Here is a 19,430-nt window from a genome sequence, read left to right as displayed (position 1 = left end):
CTACTAAAAAATACAAAAAAAAAACTAGCCGGGCGAGGTGGCGGGTGCCTGTAGTCCCAGCTACTCGGGAGGCTGAGGCAGGAGAATGGCGTGAACCCGGGAGGCGGAGCTTGCAGTGAGCTGAGATCCGGCCACTGCACTCCAGCCTGGGTGACAGAGCGAGACCCCGTCTCAAAAAAAAAAAAAAAAAAAAAAAATCATCATAAAAATAATAAAAGAAAAAAATAAAGCCATTCCCTACATGCAGTTAAGCCCTCAAAAGATTTTTAAAAAAGAAAAGCAGTGCCAGGGAAACGGCCCCATCAATGAGAAATATCTTCAAAATGCTTTCTCACCGTGCTCCTGTGCTGGGCCCGGAGAAAAGCGGGCCTGGCCCCGTCCCATGAAGCTTCTATTCTAACAGGATGGGGTGGAGAAAATCCCACAGAAGATGGGAGACTGTTTTTCATCATCTCTAATGCAACTACAAGTTTCTTTCTTTTTTGAGACGGAGTCTCGCTCTGTTGCCCAGGCTGGAGTGCAGTGGCGCCATCTCGGCTCACTGCAAGCTCTGCCTCCCGGGTTCAGGCTATTCTCCCAGCCAGTAGATGGGATTACAGGCGCCCACCATCTCGCCCGGCTAATTTTTTGTATTTTTAGTAGAGACGGGGTTTCACCGTGTTAGCCAGGATGGTCTCCATCTCCTGACCTCATGATCCACCTGTCTTGGCCTCCCAAAGTGCTGGGATTACAGGCGTGAGCCACCGCACCCGGCCCTGACCGCACTTCTTAACAAATCCCCAGATGCCCTTTCTCTCTCTTGTGACAGGGGGATGCAGTCAACTCCAGGCGACACTCACTGGGCACCTACTGTGTGGCTGGCGCCGGGCAGGCAGAGCCCAGCAGGATGTGGAGTAAGCCGCTGCCGGCGAGCCTCCCCGGCACACTTCCAACAACAAAACGCCAAGGCCCTTTCGGCCGCGCAGATTTGGAGTCTGATTACTGTGGACAGCGTCAGAGCCAAACTCAGTGCGACTTGGCACTAATGAAGCCAAGAGCACAGGACAGGCCCCGAGCGGCAGCCTTCCTGACCCAAGGGACAAACTGTCACTAAAATACGAACACAGCACGTGGGGGCCTCAGCTGCCAGCCAGGCCGGGGGTCCTCAGCTTGTGGTCACGTAAAGCCTTTGCCTGAGCAGATCCACCCAGGCCAAGCCCCTTGGCCCCTGATGGGTTTCTGGGGCATCTCTGTACTAAGGCTTCCAGTTCCTCCTTTCCTCACACACACCCAGGAACAGTCAAACTGGAGTCTTTTGTGAACTGGCATACAAAAAAGACAGCAAAGGGCTGGGCGCGGTGGCTCACGCCTGCAATCCCAGAACTTTGGGAGGCTGAGGCAAGAGGACTGCTTGAGCCAGGAGTTCAAGACCAGCCTGGGCAACACAGTGAGACCCCCATCTCTACAAAATACAAAGTAAAAAATTAGCCAGGCATGGTGGCACACACCTGTAATCCCAGCTACTTGGGAGGCTGAGGTGGGAAGATCACTTGAGCCTGGGAGATGGAGGCTGCAGTGAGCTATGATTACACCATTGCACTCTAGCCTGGGTGACATAGCAAGACCCTGTCTCAAAAACAAAAACAGTCCGGGCGTGGTGGCTCAAGCCTGTAATCTCAGCAATTTGGGAGGCTGAGACGGGCAGATCATGAGGTCAAGAGATCGAGACCATCCTGGCCAACATGGTGAAACCTCGTCTCTACTAAAAATACAAAAATCAGCTGGGTGTGCTGGCGGGCACCTGTAGTCCCAGCTGCTGGGGAGGCTGAGGCAGGAGAATGGCTTGAACCCGGGAGGCGGAGGTTGTAGTGAGCCGAGATGGTGCCACTGTATTCCAGCCTGACCAACAGAGCAAGACTCCATCTCAAAGAAAGAAAGAAAGAAATAGGCCAGTGACAAAAGGACAAATCCTGTACGATTCCAATTCTGTGAGGTTCCCAGAAGAGACAACTTGTAGAGACAAAGTAGAACAGAGGTTCCCAGAGGCCGTGGAAGGGAGGAAGGGGAAGTCAGTGGTGATGGGTTCAGAGCTTGTGCTTGGGGTGCTGGGACTGGACATGGGCACACGGCACTGTGAACGCGCTGAATGCCCAGAACTGCGCACTAACTACCAACGAACAGTGACACTGACCAATGTGTTTCAGGAACATCTCACCACAGATACAGAAAACCCCCAAAACTAGAAACCCCGCCCCTCTTCTCTGGGCGGGGGGTTTTCAATCCTTCAGGAGGAGCTGAGGCAGCCTCACACGCATAGCACAGTGAGAGTGAAACTGTGAACTTGGCACCGTGACATCTGCCATCTGCACAGAGAATGTGTGAGTGACCTGGCAGAGTGCCAGCAGGGTGGCCTGCCTCCTGAGGGCCTGGTGCTCGCTCTCTGCTGCTCTGAGTCGTGGTGAAGCTTTTCTTCATCATAAGAATGTTCTACTTGAAATAATTCAGAGGAGGCTGGGTGTGGTGGCTCATGCCCGTAATCCCAACACTCTGGGAGGCTGAGGCAGGAGGACAACTTGAGCCCAGTAGTTCAAGACCAGCCTGGGCAACACAGGGAGACTGCCTCTCAGCAAACACACAAAGAGAGAAGGAAAAGCCACAGAGCTGGGCTCAAACGCCCAACCTGGTACTTATTCCAGTAGCCATGCGACTTCAGGCAAGGTGCTCGCTCTCTCTGAACAGGCTTCTCTCTCTTAGAACAAACAAAATCCTACAACCTCCCAGGGCGGCTGTGAGAATCAGCGCAGGAGGAACGGGCAGCGCTGTCTGTGCAGTTCCTGGCCGAGGTGCCCATCTGCTGTGTGGTCAGCATTCACGGGAAAGACGCACGAGCCTGCGCTCATACCTTGTGTGCCAGGCGGTCCTGCACCTCACACTCCACGTCCAGCACCTCGCTCTCCGCTGACAGGTCCGTAAGGACGTCCTGTAAAAAGGGCGTTGCAGAAGCAGCCATCAGCCTGGGATGGGCAGGGTGGGAGAATGACAGGTGGTTCCTGCTCCTGACACTTCTATGGAGGATGGCGGGGATGGTACCGTCTCCTGGTTCAGTGCCCGACTCAGGAGGGAAACCCAGCGGTGGCTCCTGAGGGCCCCGACGGCGCGACCAGCTCTGGGCTGGGCGTGAAGAGTGGAGGGGATCATGGAGCATGCCTAAGACACACCCTGCGCCTTCCCCATCACACACATATATTCTAAGGACTCCGCGGCACAGAGCCTGTACCAGGGTTTTGTTTTTTTTTTTTTTTTTGAGACGGAGTCTCGCTCTGTTGCCCAGGCTGGAGTGCAGTGGCGCGATCTCGGCTCACTGCAAGCTCCGCCTCCCGGGTTCACGCCATTCTCCTGCCTCAGCCTCCCGAGTAGCTGGGACTACAGGCGCCCACAACCACGCCCGGCTAATTTTTTGTATTTTTAGTAGAGACGGGGTTTCACCATGGTCTCGATCTCCTGACCTTGTGATCCGCCCGCCTCGGCCTCCCAAAGTGCTGGGATTACAGGCGTGAACCACCGCGCCCGGCTGTACCAGGGTTTTGAACAAAGCCTGGTTCCTGTCCTCAGGAGCCCCGTGACAGCTGAAACCGTGGAGAGGGGGAGGCCCAGACTAGTGCTGCAGCAAGGGCCAGGCGGTGCCGAGTCAGAGGACAGGGCACAGCCTAGGGGCAGGGGCGTGCCACCTCCCTGGAGGAGGTGATGCCAGAGCCAGACCCGAAGGAAGAGGCTGTTGTGAAAGCAGAGAGGACAGGCGCGTCCTCCCCACAGGGGCAGCGGGACCACTGGCTGGGGCCCTGGACGCGGCTCCACACCAGCCCTATTTGAAAAGGTCCACAGGTGAGTGCTGTGCGGCTGGGCTGGAGGCCCCGGCACCGGTGTCCAGGCTGCGGAGCAGGCAGGGGGAAGGCTGCTGGGTAAAGCACCCAGAGCTGTGATAAGAAACACAAACTTGCCAGGCACGGTGGCTCACGCCTGTAATCCCAGCACTTTGGGAGGCCGAGGCGGGCGGATCATCTGAGGTCAGGAGTTCAAGACCAGCCTGACCGACATGGAGAAACCCCATCTCTACTAAAAATACAAAATTAGCCTGGCGTGGTGGCGCAGGCCTGTAATTCCAGCTACTCAGCAGGTTGAGGCAGGAGAATCGCTTGAACCCGCGAGGCGGACGTTGCAATGAGCCGAGATCGCACCACTGCACTCCAGCCTGGGTGACAGAGTAAAACTCTGTCTGGAAAAAAAAAAAAAGAAAGAAACAGAAACTTGATATTAAAGGCAGTGGGCCCTGTCAGAGAAAAGCACGAAATCATGTCCTCTGCAGCAACCGAGGCAGCTGCGGGCCATCATCCTTGGCGAATTAACACAGACACAGAAAAGCAAACACTGCGTGGTTTGATGTGACAGTGGAAGCTCAACACTGGGTTTTCATGGACACAAAGAGGGGAAAATAGACACCGGGGCCACTAGAGGAGGGCGGGGGAAGGGCTGAAAACCTAAGTACTGGGTACTGTGCTCAGTACCTGGGAGACAGGATCAACGGCACCCCAAACCTCAGCATCACCTGGTATACCCAGCTACAAACCTGCACGTGTACCCTCTGAATCTAAAGTACAAGTTGGAATTAAAAAAAGAAAATTTAAAGACACATCAATAAAGGCAATAGGAAGCCACTGGAGGTTTCTGAGCAGGACGGTAAGATCCGACCCGTGTTCTAGAGTGAGTCCTCGGTGGACAGGACAATGGACAGAAGCTGAGGTGAGTAGATGGCTACAGCCCAGGAGGTTGAGACCAGCCTGGGAAACATAGTGAGATCTTGTCTCTATGAAAATAGAAAAAATAGCCGGGTGTAGTGGCACATGCCTGTAGTCCCAGCTACTTGAGAGGCTGAGGCAGGAGGATCACTCAAACCCAAGAGGTGGAGGCTGCAGTGAGCTGACTGTACCATCGTACTCCACCCTGGGCAACAGAGCAAGACCCTGTCTCAGAAGCAAACAATCAAACAGACTGTGGAGAAGAGAGACTAGACAGGGACGGAGATGGGAAGCTAGAGGACTGGGGCCAGAAGTGGGGCCACGGCGCTGGAAATGGAGAGAGGGTCACACAGGTGGGGCAGGAACCTCACACGCAGCAGACAGGGCGCACAGAAGCCACAGACGACGCCACTGCTTCTTTAGTTTCGAGATGGAGTCTTGCCCTGTTGGCCAGGCTGGAGTGCAGTGGTGCGATCTCAGCTCACTGCAACCTCCACCTCCCGGGTTCAAGCGATTCTCCTGCCTCAGCCTCCCAAACAGCTGGGATTACAGGCACTGGCACCGTACCCAGCTAATTTTTTTTTTTTTGAGACTGAGTCTTGCTCTGTCTCCAGCCTGGAGGGCAGTGGTGCGATCTCGGCTCACTGCAAGCTCCACCTCCCGGGTTCAAGTGATTCTCCTGCCTCAGCCTCCTGAGTAGCTGGGATTACAGGCGCCTGCCACCACGCCCGGCTAATTTTTTTTTTTTTTTTTTTTTTTTTTTTTGAGACGGAGTCTCGCTCTGTCGCCCAGGCTGGAGTGCAGTGGCCTGATCTCAGCTCACTGCAAGCTCCGCCTCCCGGGTTCACGCCATTCTCCTGCCTCAGCCTCCCGAGTAGCTGGGACCACAGGCGCCCGCCAGCTCGCCCAGCTAGTTTTTTGTATTTTTTAGTAGAGACGGGGTTTCACTGTGTTAGCCAGGATGGTCTCGATCTCCTGACCTTGTGATCCACCCGTCTCGGCCTCCCAAAGTGCTGGGATTACAGGCTTGAGCCACCGCGCCCGGCCCTAATTTTTTGTATTTTCAGTAGGGACAGGGTTTCACCATGTTGGCCAGGATGGTCTCAATCTCTTGACCTCCTGATCCACCCACCTCGGCCTCCCAAAGTGCTGGGATTACAGGTGCCACTGCTTCTTAAATGGGCAATGGGGGGACGCTGGCAGAGCTGACATGAACAGAGCACCCTCCGGGAGGAGCAGCCCTGTGAGGAGTGTGGCTTCTCTGGTGCCTCCCGGGAGAGCCAGATGGCTCCTGAAGATGCAGGTTTGGGGTCCTGGCCCTGGACCTGGGAGGCTGCCGCAGAGCCAGTCGGGAGCAGAAGAGGGCCGAGCGCACAGGCTCTGGAGTCTCAACACATTTTCTGGGTCAGCAGAGAAGAACGGGAAGTGAGACTGAGGAGTGGCCAGGAGGAAACCGGAATTGAGAGAAGAAAGCTTCGACAAGGAAAGCGTTGCCTGGCATCTCCAAGGGGCACAGGAGGATGGGCTGAGGAAGACAGAAGAGGGGCCACGGGCTGGGGATGGATGTAGGCAGTCCTGGCTGCACCTGGAGAATGGCAGGCCACGAGGGGTATGAGGACCCAAACCCGGAGCTCGCAGCGGGGCTGGTGGCCAGAGGCGTGACTCTCTGCCGCCATCCGGCTCTGGTGCAGGAATTCCACAGGAGGCTCCCAGGTGTGGGGCCTGGCTGGGCACAGGGAAGATAGGCAAGAGGGGGCCAAGCAGGTGCCCTCTTGGAGCTCCCGTGGCGGGGGGCCAACCTGCCAGCTGCTCTGCCGCTGACAATTCTCAATGAAGACCAAACAGCTTCATCCCTTTTTGCAAAGGGAGTATTTCCCAACCCTGGGCTCACATCCTCATTTTCTGTCCTCAGCGTTTTCCCGCGTCTCATGCGGTTACTGACGGTTTTCCCCAGCTGAGCGTCTGTGTGCTCCCGCCCCTACACCCCACTCCCAGGGCTGGAAAGTCAAGTTCCAACATTACCTGCAGAGACATGGTCCCCCTCACGGCGACGACAACAGACTCTTTCCTGTGATCCAGAGCCACTATAAACGGCAGCTCGTAAACCTGCAGGAGCAAGAAACAAGCATGGAGCCTCAGCAGTGAACAAGTGCACCCGCAAGCGAAGTCAGAGCCCTGTAGTGTCTGCGGTGACGGCCCAATTCCTGCGGCACAGAGGAGGGGACGCCGCCTCTCTCCACTCATGCTCACTACACAGTGGGACCCGCTCTGGCCAGGACTGGCCTTCACAAACCACGCCGCTCGACAGGAAAAAGGGTCTTCGTTTTCTTAGCCTCCCTCTGACCTCCCCAGAGACTGGGATTTAACTGACCCAGGGTGCAGCCTGGACTTCAGCAGTTTTAAAAACTCCTAGAGGTTCTTTTGGACAGCAAAGTGTGAGAGCCGCCCATCTGCACCAGCAGGCCCCCCGCGGCTGTGCGTGTGCGAATCACCTGGAGAGACACCGAGCCACACTGGGCACACAGCACTGCAGCCACACACAGCTGGCTTCTTCTCGAGACACAGTCTCGCTCTGTCGCCGAGGCTGGAGTGCAAATGCGTAATCTCGGCTCACTGCAACCTCCGCCTCCTGGATTCAAGTGATTCTCCTGACTCAGCCTCTCGACCAGTGGGGACTACAGGCGCCCGCCACCACGTCCAGCTAATTTTTGTATTTTTAGTAGAGATGGGGCTTCACCATATTGGCCAGGCTGGTCTTGAACTCCTGACCTTGTGATCCGCCTACCTTGGCCTCTCGAAGTGCTGGGATTACAAGTGTGAGCTGCTGTGCCCAGCCCACCGCTGGCTTTTGCAGCTTCTCCCCAGGTGACGGTGACCCCCCCAGAGTGCCAGACCCGCTGCGCTACACTGCTGATGGAACTCAGGACCCAAGACAGCGATACAAACCCCGGAAGCCATGCAGGATTAATACTGAGGGACTTCACTGCTCCTCGATAGAAGGGCGAGATAAGAAACGCAGCATGCTATTTCTGATGAGGACGCCTCTATCTTACGTGAAACCTGGGTTCTGAACCTGCACCAAGGCATCTGTGTGGCTTCCCCAGGGTCTGTGGCTGGCCCCTCTGAAACCGTACACAGAACTCAGGAGTGTGTTTGTGTGTCTATGAATTATGGGAAGAATAATTCAAAACTTCCATCAGAATCTCTAAGGGCTCCAGGACCCAAAAGAAGTAAAGAGCCGCCGCCTACAGCGTCCATACCTTGTCATGGAAGCTGACGTGGATGAAGTCCCTGTACTGCAGCCCTGTCGTGTGCAGGATGGAGCCGAAGTGACAGTTGAGCTGATCGCCTCCGACCAAGTCATAGTCTGTGGTTCTGCTTCTGCAACTAAAAAAAGGAGGCCAAAGACGTTACTGTGCCAAGCAGAGCCACTCAGCAAGGAATGTCCGTCCTCACTGCCACATTTTCCCAGAGACGCGAGGACCAGAGCAGACAATTTTCAGGACTTAGCCTGGCCGACATGGAATGGCTTTTTAAAACTTATTTTATTGATTGATTGAAATGGAACCTCACTCTGTCACCCAGGCTGGAGTATACTGGTACAATCTCGGGTCACTGCAACCCCTGCCTCCCGAGGTCAAGCGATTCTCTTGCCTCAGCCTCCTGAGTAGCTGGGATTACAGGTACGCGCCACCACGCCTGGCTAGATTTTGTATTTTTAGTAGAGCGGTGTTTCACCATGTTGGCCAGGCTGGTTTTAAACTCCTGACCTCAGGTGATCTGCCCGTCTTGGCCTCCCAAAGTGCTGGGGTTACAAATGTGAGCCACTGCACTGGGCCTTGAATGGCTTATTAAAGATAGTACTTCTTGGCCGGGCGTGGTGGCTCAAGCCTGTAATCCCAGCACTTTGGGAGGCCGAGGCAGGTGGATCACAAGGTCAGGAGATCGAGACCATCCTGGCTAACACGGTGAAACCCTGTCTCTACTAAAAATACCAAAAAAAAAAATTAGCTGGGCGTGGTGGCGGGCACCTGTAGTCCCAGCTACTTGGGAGGCTGAGGCAGGAGAACGGTGTGAACCTGGAAGGTGGAGCTTGCAGTGAGCTGAGATCACACCACTGCACTGCAGCCTGGGCAACAGAGCAAGGCTCAAAAAAAAAAAAAAAAGAATACTTCTCTGTATACACATGTCTTAGGTAGAGCTCTGACTTCTGGCATCATGTTAATGATTTCCATATTCAAAAAATTAATCAACAAGGATGGGCAAATCCCTAAAACTGAATGCCAACAGAAGTAGGTAAACCAAACCTGTCCAAATGAACAACACAGTCAACTCTGGAGAAAACAAATAAGAAATCATAGAAGTAACTTTTGAGTACTGTACTCCATGTTTAAAAACAAAAAGAGGCTGGGTGAGGTGGCTCATGCCTGTAATCCCGGCACTTTGGGAGGTCGAGGCAGGTGGATCACCTGAAGTCAGGAGTTCGAGACCAGTCTGGCCAACATGGTGAAACCCCATCTCTACTAAAAATACAAAACTTAGCTAGGGGGGTGGCGGGCGCCTGCAGTCCCAGCTACTCGGATGCTGAGGCAGGAGACTCACTTGCACCCAGGAGGCGGAGGTTGCAGTGAGCTGAGATTGTGCCACTGCACTCCAGCCTGGGCAACAGAGCGAGACTCTGTCTCAAAAAATGCAATTAAATTAAATTAAATTAAAAACAAAAAGAACTACAAACAAATTGCAAACTCTACTTATCAGATGCCTTTTTTGTAATGGAACTGGGTATAGGAATTCTGAAACTATTTTGTTAGTAATGGGGGACTGAGCGTGGGTAACTCACGCTGATGTTGCTGCGGGCCAGGCTTCTCTTTGCAGAAATGATGTGGAGAAGCAAAGAGAAACCCTGGGACTTTGGATTAGATTTAAAAGATATCAGGGCCAGGTGACTGATGCCCGTGAAGCCAGCGCTTTGGGAGGCTGAGGCGGGAGGATCGCTCAAGTGTTGGAGACCAGCCTGGGCAACAAAGCAAAACTGTCTCTAAAATAAATTTATTAATTTAAAACATTTAAAAAAATTATCCCGGTCTGGCAGCGCATGCCTGTAGTCCCAGCTACTTGGAAGGCTGAGGTGAGAGAATCCTGTCTCTTAAAAGACAAACAATGAAAAGGTATTAGTATAATCTCATAATCTTTAAAATAAATACATAGGCCAGGTGTGGTGGCTTACACCTGTAATCCCAGGACTTTGGGAGACCGAGGCAGGAGGATAACTTGAGCCCAGGAGGTTGAGGGTACGGTGCTACAGTAAGCCATGATGATACCACTATACTCTAGCCTGGGCAACGGTCCCAAGAAAGGAAGTGCTCAAAACAAGACAGGGTCATATGAAAAGAACATAGGAGCCAATCTGCAGGACAAAATCTGGGACATTCTGAGCATCAAATAAACACTGTACTTACTATAAAATGAACAGTAATAATTACAACCCACTGAACTTAAGAATCTATAAATCCATATTGACAATAAAATGTAGGGATAAAAAGCTCTTTTTTATAGGAAATGACAATTAATGTAGAAGAAATGATGAATTTAGAAAAATCACAATTTTGGCCAGGTGCAGTGGCTCACGCCTGTAATCCAACCGCTTTGGGAGGCCGAGGCGGGTGGATCACCTGAGGTCAGGAGTTCGACCAGCCTGGCCAACATAGCAAAAACCCATCTCTACTAAAAATACAAAAACTTAACCGAGTATGGTGGCGCGAGCCTGTAATCCCAGCCACTCGGAGAGGCTGATGCAGGAGAATCACTTGAACCTAGGAGACGGAGATTGCAGTGAGTCAGGATCACAAGACTCCGTCTCAAAAAAAAAAAAAAGAAAGAAAAATCACAATTTTGCCACCATCCTAGTGATAAGTGATTCAGACAAGAATCAACGGATGCTGTACTGCCAGATGAGAATTCAGAGAGGGACAGGACATTTATTTACTTGTTTTTCATTTTGTTTTGGTTTTTGTTTTTTTCTTTTTGAGACAGTCTTGCTCTGTTGCTCAGGCTGGAGTGCAATGGCTGTGATAGCCACTCACTGCAACCTCCAACTCCCTGGTTCAAGCGATTCTCCTGCCTCAGCCTCCCAAGTAGCTGTGATTACAGGTGTGCGCCACCACACCCAGCTAATTTCTGTATTTTTAGTAGAGAAGGGGAGTCATCATGTTGGTCAGGATGGTTTTGAACTCTTGACCTCAGGTGATCCGCCCGCCTTGGCCTCCCAAAGTGCTGGGATTACAGGCATGAGCCACTGCACCTGGTGAGATATAGACATATACATTTATTTATTTTATTTATTCATTTATTTTTTTGAGGCGGAGTCTCACTGTCTCCCAGGCTGGAGTGCAGTGGTGTGATCTCGGCTCACTGCAAGCTCCACCTCCCGGGTTCACGCCACTCTCCTGCCTCAGCCTCCCAAGTAGCTGGGACTATGGGTGCCCGCCACGATGCCCAGCTAATTTTTTGTATTTTTAGTAGAGATGGGGTTTCACCACGTTAGCCAGGATGGTCTCGATCTCCTGACGTCGTGATCCACCCGCCTCGGCCTCCCAAAGTGTTGGGATTACGGGTGTGAGCCACTGCGCCCAGCCTATTTAATTTATTTTTTAAGACAGGGTCTCCCTCTGTCACCTAGGCCGGAGTGCAGTGGCGCAATCCCGGCTCACTGCAACCTCAGCCTCCTGGGCTCAGGTGTTTCTCCTGCCTCAGCCTCCCAAGTACCTGGGACTACAGGTACACACCGTTACACCCAGCTAATTTTTATATTTTTAGTGAGATGGAGTTATGACAGGTTGCCCAGGCTGGTCTCAAACTCCTGAGCTCAAGTGATCCACCTGCCTCAGCCTCCCAAAAAGCTGGGATTACAGGTTTGAGCCACCATGCCTGGCCCAGGACAAGATATTTAAATTATTTTAAGGCTGGCAGTCACCACCTCAGCCAAGCAATCAATGTTAACATCACCAGAAACAGGACAACCCGGCATCGTGTATCCCCCGATATGATATACTAGGAAGGATGTTTGTCATGGACCATTCCCGCCAAAAATGCAAAATGTAAATCTAATCACAGGCAAACCATCGCACAAATGCAAATTGAGGGTCCTTCTACAAAATATCTGCACTGTCCTCTTCAAAATGTCAATATCACGAAACGAAAGAATGGCTGAGAAACTTACAACTTGAAGGAGACCAAAGAGACATGGAAACTAGATGCAATGCATCATCCTGGATTGGAAAAAAAATTGCTAAAAAGGGTATTACTGAGGTTGGGCACAGTGGCTCACACCTTGTCATCCCAGAACTCTGGACGGCTGAGGCAGGCAGATCACTTGAGGTCAGGAGTTCGAGACCAGCCTAGTCAACATGGGGAAACCCCATCTCTACTAAACATACAAAAATTACCTGAAGCCGGCCCTGGTGGCTGACGCCTGTAATCCCAGCACTTTGGGAGGCTGAGGCAGGCCAATCACGAGGTCAGGAGTTCCAGACCAGCCTGGCCAACATGGTGAAACCCCGTCTCTACTAAAAATAGAAAATTAGCCGGGCCTGGTAGTGGGCGCCTGTAATCTCAGATACTCAGGAGGCTGAGCCAGGAGTACCACTTGAGCCTGGGAGGCGGAGGTTGCAGTGAGCTGAGATCGTGCCACTGCACTCCAGCCTGGGCAGCAAGAGTGAAACTCTGTCTCAAAAAGGGAAAAATAAAATAAAACGGTTCAGGGAAAAAAAAAATACGCGCGTGTGTGTGTGTGTGTGTATATATATAGATACATATAGGATGTTTGTCATGGACAACATGTGATGGATATATATATAGAGAGAGAGAGAGAGAAAGAGAGTGATACAGCACATGTGACCAGATGAGTCACAGCTGGTGACTCTAGGTAAAGGATTCATGGGAGTTCTTTGCACTGTTCTTGCAAGTTTTTGAAATATCTCAAAATAGAAAGCTTTTTTTTTTTTTAAGGGAAATATGGCTATGGAGGCTGAGACTGTGCCAACCCACCAGTCACCACCAATCCTGCACAGCCCCGTGAGGGGGTTTCTGTAGATGTAGAGAGGCCACCCGTAGGCCGCTGCTGCAAACTGCATGTAATGATGGCAGTTTTCTAATTCTGCATCCAGATCAGCTTCCTGCAAGAGAAGGACAGAAACTACTGTTTATTAAGGGAACTCCCGACACAGTGGATCGACACACTGAGACCTGAAACCTGAACTCTAACTCCCGACTCTTCTTGCTCCTTCACTGAACAGAACCCTCACATGCCCACAGGCAAAACTGCTCCTTCAATACGGACTGACATGGACTCCTCATTTTTTTTTTTTTTTTTTTTGGTGACAGAGTCTCGCTCTGTCGCCCAGGCTGGAGCACAGTGGCACAATCTCAGCTCACTGCAACCTCCACCTCCCAGGTTCAAGCAATCCCCCTGCCTCAGCCTCCCGATTCGTTGGGATTATAGGCGCCCGCCACCACGCCCGGCTAATTTTTGTATTTTTAGTAGAGATGGGGTTTCACCGTGTTGGCCAGGCTGGTCTCGAACTCCTGACCTCAGGTGATCAACCCACCTCGGCCTCCCAAAGTGCTGGGAGGACAGGCGTGAGCCACCACACCCGGCCTGACTCCTCATTTTATAGGAACACAGCAAGCACGGGGGAAGTTAACAGTAAAAAACACTCCAGTGACTGTCCTGGTGTCTTTGCTGAAATGAGCCGAGGCTTCCTATCTAGATGCCTGAAACTAGTATATTTCCATGCCGCTGCCACACACAAGCTGCCCAGAACTGAGCGGCTTAACCTGGAGCAGCGAAAATGTATACCGTCTATGTGCAATTTTCTCTCTCAAAAACGTAATGACCTGTAGCAGGAAAACTACGACCAAGCAAAGCTGAACTGTTTCTGCCCCCAGCCCCAGAGAAGAAAGCAAACACACCCAGGGAGAATTGCAGTCCCCATCCTAGGAGGAATTGTTCTCTTGCATAGAATTGAACAGCAAATTTCCTCAAACACAAGCTTTCAAAGATATGACGGATGTGGCCGGGTGCAGTGGCTCACACCTGTAATCCCAGCACTTTGGGGGACTGAGGCTGGCAAATCACTTGAGGCCAAGAGTTCGAGATCAGCCTGGCCAACACGGTGAAACCCTGTCTCTACTAACAATACAAACATGAGCTGGGCGTGGTGGCGCACACCTGTAGTCCCAGCTACTATGGAGGCTAAGGCAGGAGAACTGCCTCAAGTCAGGAGGTGGAGGTTGCAGTGAGCTGAGATTGTGCCACTGCACTCCAGCCTGGGCGACAGAGTGAGACTCCATCTCAAAAAAATAAAGTAAAATAAAATAAAAAGATAAGATGGATGATAAAGTGGGCAGGAATGGGTTCCCACTACCTGAACGCCAGGTGATACAAAGATGCCTCACCTGACAGGTGATACCATACAACCAGTGGAAGCCGCCAATCAGATTCCAACCCAACTGCTAATGAAACTGCTGTAGAGTCCTAGCTTAGTACCTGGGTGAAAATACAATCTCTACAACAAACCTTCGTGACATGAGTTTACCTGTATAACAACCCTGTTTACGTACCCCTGAACCTAAAAGAAAAGTTAAAAAAATGATTTTTAAAAAATGTTTTAAAAACAGGCCCGGTGTGGTGGCTCACGCCTGTAATCCCAGCACTTTGGGAAGCCGAGGCAGGCAGATTCCCTAAGGTCATGAGTTTGAGATCAGCCTGGTCAACATGGCAAAACCCCATCTCTACTAAAAATGCAAAAAATTAGCTGGGTGTGGTGGCACATGCCTGTAATCCCAGCTACTCGGGAGGCTGAGGCAGGAGAATCACTTGAACCTAGGAGGTGGAGGTTGCAGTGAGCCAATTGTGCCACTGCACTCCAGCCTGAGCAACAAGAGCAAAACTCCGTCTCAAAAAAAAAAAAAGAAAAAGAAAAAAGGGGAGGGGAGGCCAGGCACAGTGGCTCATGCCTGTAATCCCAGCACTTTGGGAGGCTGACGTGGGCAGATCACGAGGTCAGGAGATCAAGACCATCCTGGCTAACACGGTGAAACCCCATCTCTACTAAAAATACAAAAAAATTAGCCAGGTGTGGTGGCAGGCACCTGTAGTCCCAGCTACTTGGGAGGCTGAGGCAGGAGAATGGTGTGAACCCGGGAGGCAGGACTTGCAGTGAGCCAAGATCGTGTCACTGCACTCCAGCCTGGGCGACAGAGCGAGACTCCGTCTTAAAAAAAAAAAAAAATGGCGGGGGCGGTGGTAGGGGAGGGTAGGGGAAGGGGTAGGGAGGAGAAAGGGGAAAGAAGGAAGGCAGGAGGAAATTGCTATAGGTTAGCTGTAAGATTCTGAAGACCCACCAAAAGGTGGAAGTGTCAGAACTGGACACTCCATGAAGCCGGGCTCACCTGGGAGCTCCCTGGGGCGTGGCTGACCACCTGGGCAGGCTCCTGGTTGTTCCTGATATTGTCTTGTTGCTGATGAAGCAGGGCGAGGCCCGCCGCAATGTCACTGGGCACCAGATCTGTGTCCTGGGTGGAAAACCACAATGGCCTGTCATAAAACCCAGCAGGCAACGCCCCCGGGTCCTCTGAAATCCGGTCTTCTAGAGTTCACCGGCATACACGCACACACAGAGACATTTCTAGACACGGAGATGTGTTAAAAAGCCTGCTCCTGGCAGGGGTGCTCCTCTATGTGACCTGAATACGTTTGCACATCCTGCCCTCAGACAAGTCCACTGGAGAATATAAAAATGCTATTCACCTGTCTTAAAATTTCACTTCAAGTGACTCAACTATTTTTAATCTACTTCAAATATTTTGTGAAGTGGAGAAATCAATGGATAAATTGTCCGTTTTTGTAGCAATGCACCATTTTAGCCCACGTTTATACTTTCATTTCTCAAGATGCTGGAAAGGTTTTGTTGAAACGCAGTGGATGGTAGAGATTTAGGAGACTTAACTCATACTCACAGGGTATGGCAAGCCTCAAAAAGGGCCCTAAGCTAGGAAAGCAACAGACAATGAGTCTTCTTGGGCCTGACATCCTTTTTCTCCAAGAAATGGAGGAGTCAGGAATTCTCAATCACCTCCAGGTACTTGCAACCTGTAAGAAAGGATAATATACTAGCCGGGTGTAGTGGCTCACGCCTGTAATCCCAACACTTTGGGAGGCCGAGGTGGGCAGACCACCTGAGGTCAGAAGTTCAAGACCAGCCTGGCCAACATGGTGATATCCCGTCTCTACTATAAATACAAAAATTAGCTGGGCGTGGTGGCGGGTGCCTGCCATCCCAGCTATTGTACTACTCCAGCTGCTCAGGAGCCTGAGGCAGGAGAATCTCTTGAACCCGGGAGGTGGCAGTTGCAGTGAGCCAAGATTGCGTGACTGTACTCCAGCCTGGGCGACAAAGAGAGACTTTGTCTCAAAAAAAAAAAAAGAAGGGACAATATACTGGCCACTCGGCCACTGAGCCATCAGTTCTGCCTGTGATGTAGATTACGACATCCTCTAGAAATAACCAGCTTCTCTTCTTCCCTCTTCCGAATATCTTAAGACTAAGGTGAAGCACTCCTTTAACTTATTTAGGGCACACGCTTCCTTCTTCCCTCTCCAGAGGCTGCTGCTGTGGCCTGGTGTCAGGCTCCAGGACCAGCCCTGAATGGTGCCAAGTCAGACAGCACAGAGGTGGGAAGAGAGGCTGGCAGGTGTGCAGGATGAGCAGAGAACTCTTCCTCCCTTACCTCGTCTCAGTACGGAATGTAACAGCAGAGAACGTCACATAAAAAAATTACACACTGCATGTGAAAAAAAAAAACAAGCATTTTCAAACCGCAGAAGAAATCGCTCTAGAATGACGCTTCCTTCTGTGCTGCAATCATCTATTCAAACTGACTTCCAGAAGGGGGATCATCAACATTTCCGTGATGATATAAAGTGGGAAGAAGCCACTATCTGATTCCAACTTTGGTTCATGCCACTGCCTGTGCTTGGTATCTGCTCAGTACCAGCTGCAAATTATTCGCAGTGTCCAGCGTCCGTTATGTGGTTCCTTATAGGATAATCCAGCATCCTGACAGGGTAGTGAGTGGGTGTCAGTACGAAGACATGCCCCGCTGGGGTTCAGGGTCTGAGAAGGCGTGGCTCTTGCAGTGAACTGCTCCCTGGAGGGTTCATCACAGACAAGAGTGTCTCCCGCCACCCCCCACACACCAAAAGACACCAAGTTCTCAAACGCTGTTTTATGGGAACAGAGGGACCAGCTCCATCAGAAGCATTTACTGAAACAGAAGAAAGAGACCAAACCAGATCCCCTCGGCTTACTGAAAAGTAGGTTGAGAAAAGCTCTGCCGTACTCGAAAAAGCAACCCGAGTATGGTCGTCTTTCCCAATGCAACAGCACAAAAGCTTGATTCTGGTTTCCCACACGCTTGTCGCTGCTGTCTTGAGGCCATTAAGTAACTGGCTTGAATCATGACTATCCAGGTGGCTGGGGCCGGCAGAGGAATATGGAGCCATTTTCCCTCCCAGAGGGTCAAAGACAATGATAATGGAAACCACCGTGGCAGCAATGATGATCCAACTGCAAGACAGAGAGAGGAAAAGGCTCGGTGACTGCAGGCCCCAGCCCAGACGCAGGTGTCCGGGGTCCCTCCGCCGGGTTCAGTTTCTGAGTCTCTAACACGGACAGTCCTATTACCAAGGAAGATGCAGCTCTCCTGGAACCTGCCTGAGGCAAGCAACTTTCTTCTAGAAAGTTCCTTATGAGGCTGGGCGTGGTGGCTCACGCCTGTAATCCCAGCACTTTGGGAAGCCGAGGCGGGCAGATCACAAGGTCAGGAAATCAAGACTATCCTGGCCAACATGGTGAAACCCCATCTCTACTAAAAACACAAAAATTAGCTGGACGTGGTGGTGGGTGCCTGTAATCCCAGCTACTCAGGAGGCTGAGGCAGGAGAATTGCTTGAACCAGAGAGTCAGAGATTGCAGTGAGCCGAGATGGCGCCACTGCACGCCAGCCTGGCGATGGAGCAAGACTCCGTTTCAAAGGAAGAAGAAAAGAAAGTTCCTTATGAATCAATGACTAACCCAGGCCCTGCGCTAACAGTAAAGGCCACAGAAGGAACAGGGAGGTGTCCACTGGGCAGAGTTGCAGCCTGGGCCCAGAAGCAGCGGGCACTTGTTCTCTGTATGGCCCTGGGACCATGACGTACGCCCTTCCCCTTCAGTGCCTCAGGGCTCTTCTCATGAAAGCAAAAGAACTTCCTTATCACAGGGTACTCTCATAGGCCTTTCATCTGTATGTTTAAATATTTCCACACTGCAAGACGCTGGACTCAGGAGCACACAGCACTGGGAAGATGCCCCTCCCGAAGGGGCTCTGCTGCCCCCTGGCGGTGTGACTCCGGAAACGCAGCAACAGCCCAGGTCTGATTCCTTATTTAGAACAGAAGGTGTTAAGGGGGTGGAACTGCATCATCTCTAAGATTTTTCGCCTAGAAAACACGAAAACCTTATCATTCTAGAATATTATTCCCTGTCCCACTTCTGGACACCGTATCTCTTTTCATACCTTTAGTTTGTTTTTGCCCTGGTTTTGGTATTGGGTTTTCTTCCGAATGCTTATAAGAGAAGGGTTAGGAATAAAAGACTTTAAGAAAAAAAAAAAAAAAAGAAAGAGAGAGAGAAAGAGAAGGGAATGTAGAAAAGAGAGAACCAGTAAGGAAAGAAATCTACATCAATACACGCATAACGAAAGATGAGTTGTATTTCATGGGTAAACAGTGTCTCTAAATTTTCATGAGTTACGCAGAAACTAACTCCAATTTCTAACTATTTCAGGAAGTCCGAGGGACGCCGGGCTCTCTGTCACGTTAGAAGGGTTTGTTCACCTATGTGTCAAATCCACTGAAACTCAAAGAGAAGAAGGGAGACTTTACCTGACCACGACGGTTGCGATGATGCCGTTCACAACTGTCCTGTCGCACTGAACACCGTCTGCCACCCAGGCGGCCCCCAGAGAGGCCCAGACCATCTCTGGAAAAAAGAGCGCCAGGCGGATGTAAAGCAGCTTAGACATAGACTTCCGCGGTCCGGGGTTACAAATCGTTCCTGAAATACAAAAAACGTTCTGACTGCTTGGTTGCTTCTTCAGAGATGAAGAGCTTCCTTTTTGCAAAAACACAGTTTTTGCAGAGCATACATTTGTACTGTGCACACACCCGCCTCCTGACTTTTTCTACTTGTAACTGGTAATCAGCACCTAAGTCAGAGAGCAAGTGAGAAAGTAAGCATAGGAAACGTGACAAAAGTCTTGGGCTCCTTTTTAAGATTTACCAGGCATTCAGAACACTGCTGGGTTCTAACTGGGGTGACGATATAATCATGGCCCAAACTGGTATACTTCTGAGAGCAAAAAAGAGGACTATTAATAATGATGCTGGGGCCGGGCGTGGTGGCTCACACCTGTACTCCCAGCACTTTGGGAGGAGGCTAAGGCAGGTGGATCACCTGAGGTCGGGAACTCGAGACCAGCCTGGCCAACATGGTGAAACCTCAACTCTACTAAAAATAAAATTAGCGAGGCGTGGTGGCAGGTGCCTGTAATCCC

The 19,430-nt window shown here is 51.3% G+C and overlaps 1 protein-coding gene across 2 annotated transcripts in view; it reads right to left on the bottom strand.

The window, feature by feature from the left end:
- DAGLB (diacylglycerol lipase beta) overlaps nt 1-19,430 on the bottom strand; it is a 42,122-nt gene that overhangs the window by 10,788 nt on the left and 11,904 nt on the right. The window contains exons 3-9 of one of the 2 annotated variants that reach the window (XM_015133252.3): nt 18,760-18,931; nt 17,143-17,401; nt 15,225-15,347; nt 12,819-12,946; nt 8,033-8,159; nt 6,795-6,878; nt 2,882-2,959 (exon numbers count right to left, since the gene is read on the bottom strand). In XM_015133252.3, the coding sequence (XP_014988738.3) occupies nt 2,882-2,959; nt 6,795-6,878; nt 8,033-8,159; nt 12,819-12,946; nt 15,225-15,347; nt 17,143-17,401; nt 18,760-18,931 (971 nt within the window). The remainder of the gene's footprint in view (nt 1-2,881; nt 2,960-6,794; nt 6,879-8,032; nt 8,160-12,818; nt 12,947-15,224; nt 15,348-17,142; nt 17,402-18,759; nt 18,932-19,430) is intronic. The other variant, XM_015133253.3, reaches the window with a different exon arrangement.

Source organism: Macaca mulatta, chromosome 3, assembly GCF_049350105.2.
Source record: "Macaca mulatta isolate MMU2019108-1 chromosome 3, T2T-MMU8v2.0, whole genome shotgun sequence".
Taxonomy (NCBI): domain Eukaryota; kingdom Metazoa; phylum Chordata; class Mammalia; order Primates; family Cercopithecidae; genus Macaca; species Macaca mulatta.
This window is presented reverse-complemented; position numbering and strand designations above follow the sequence as displayed.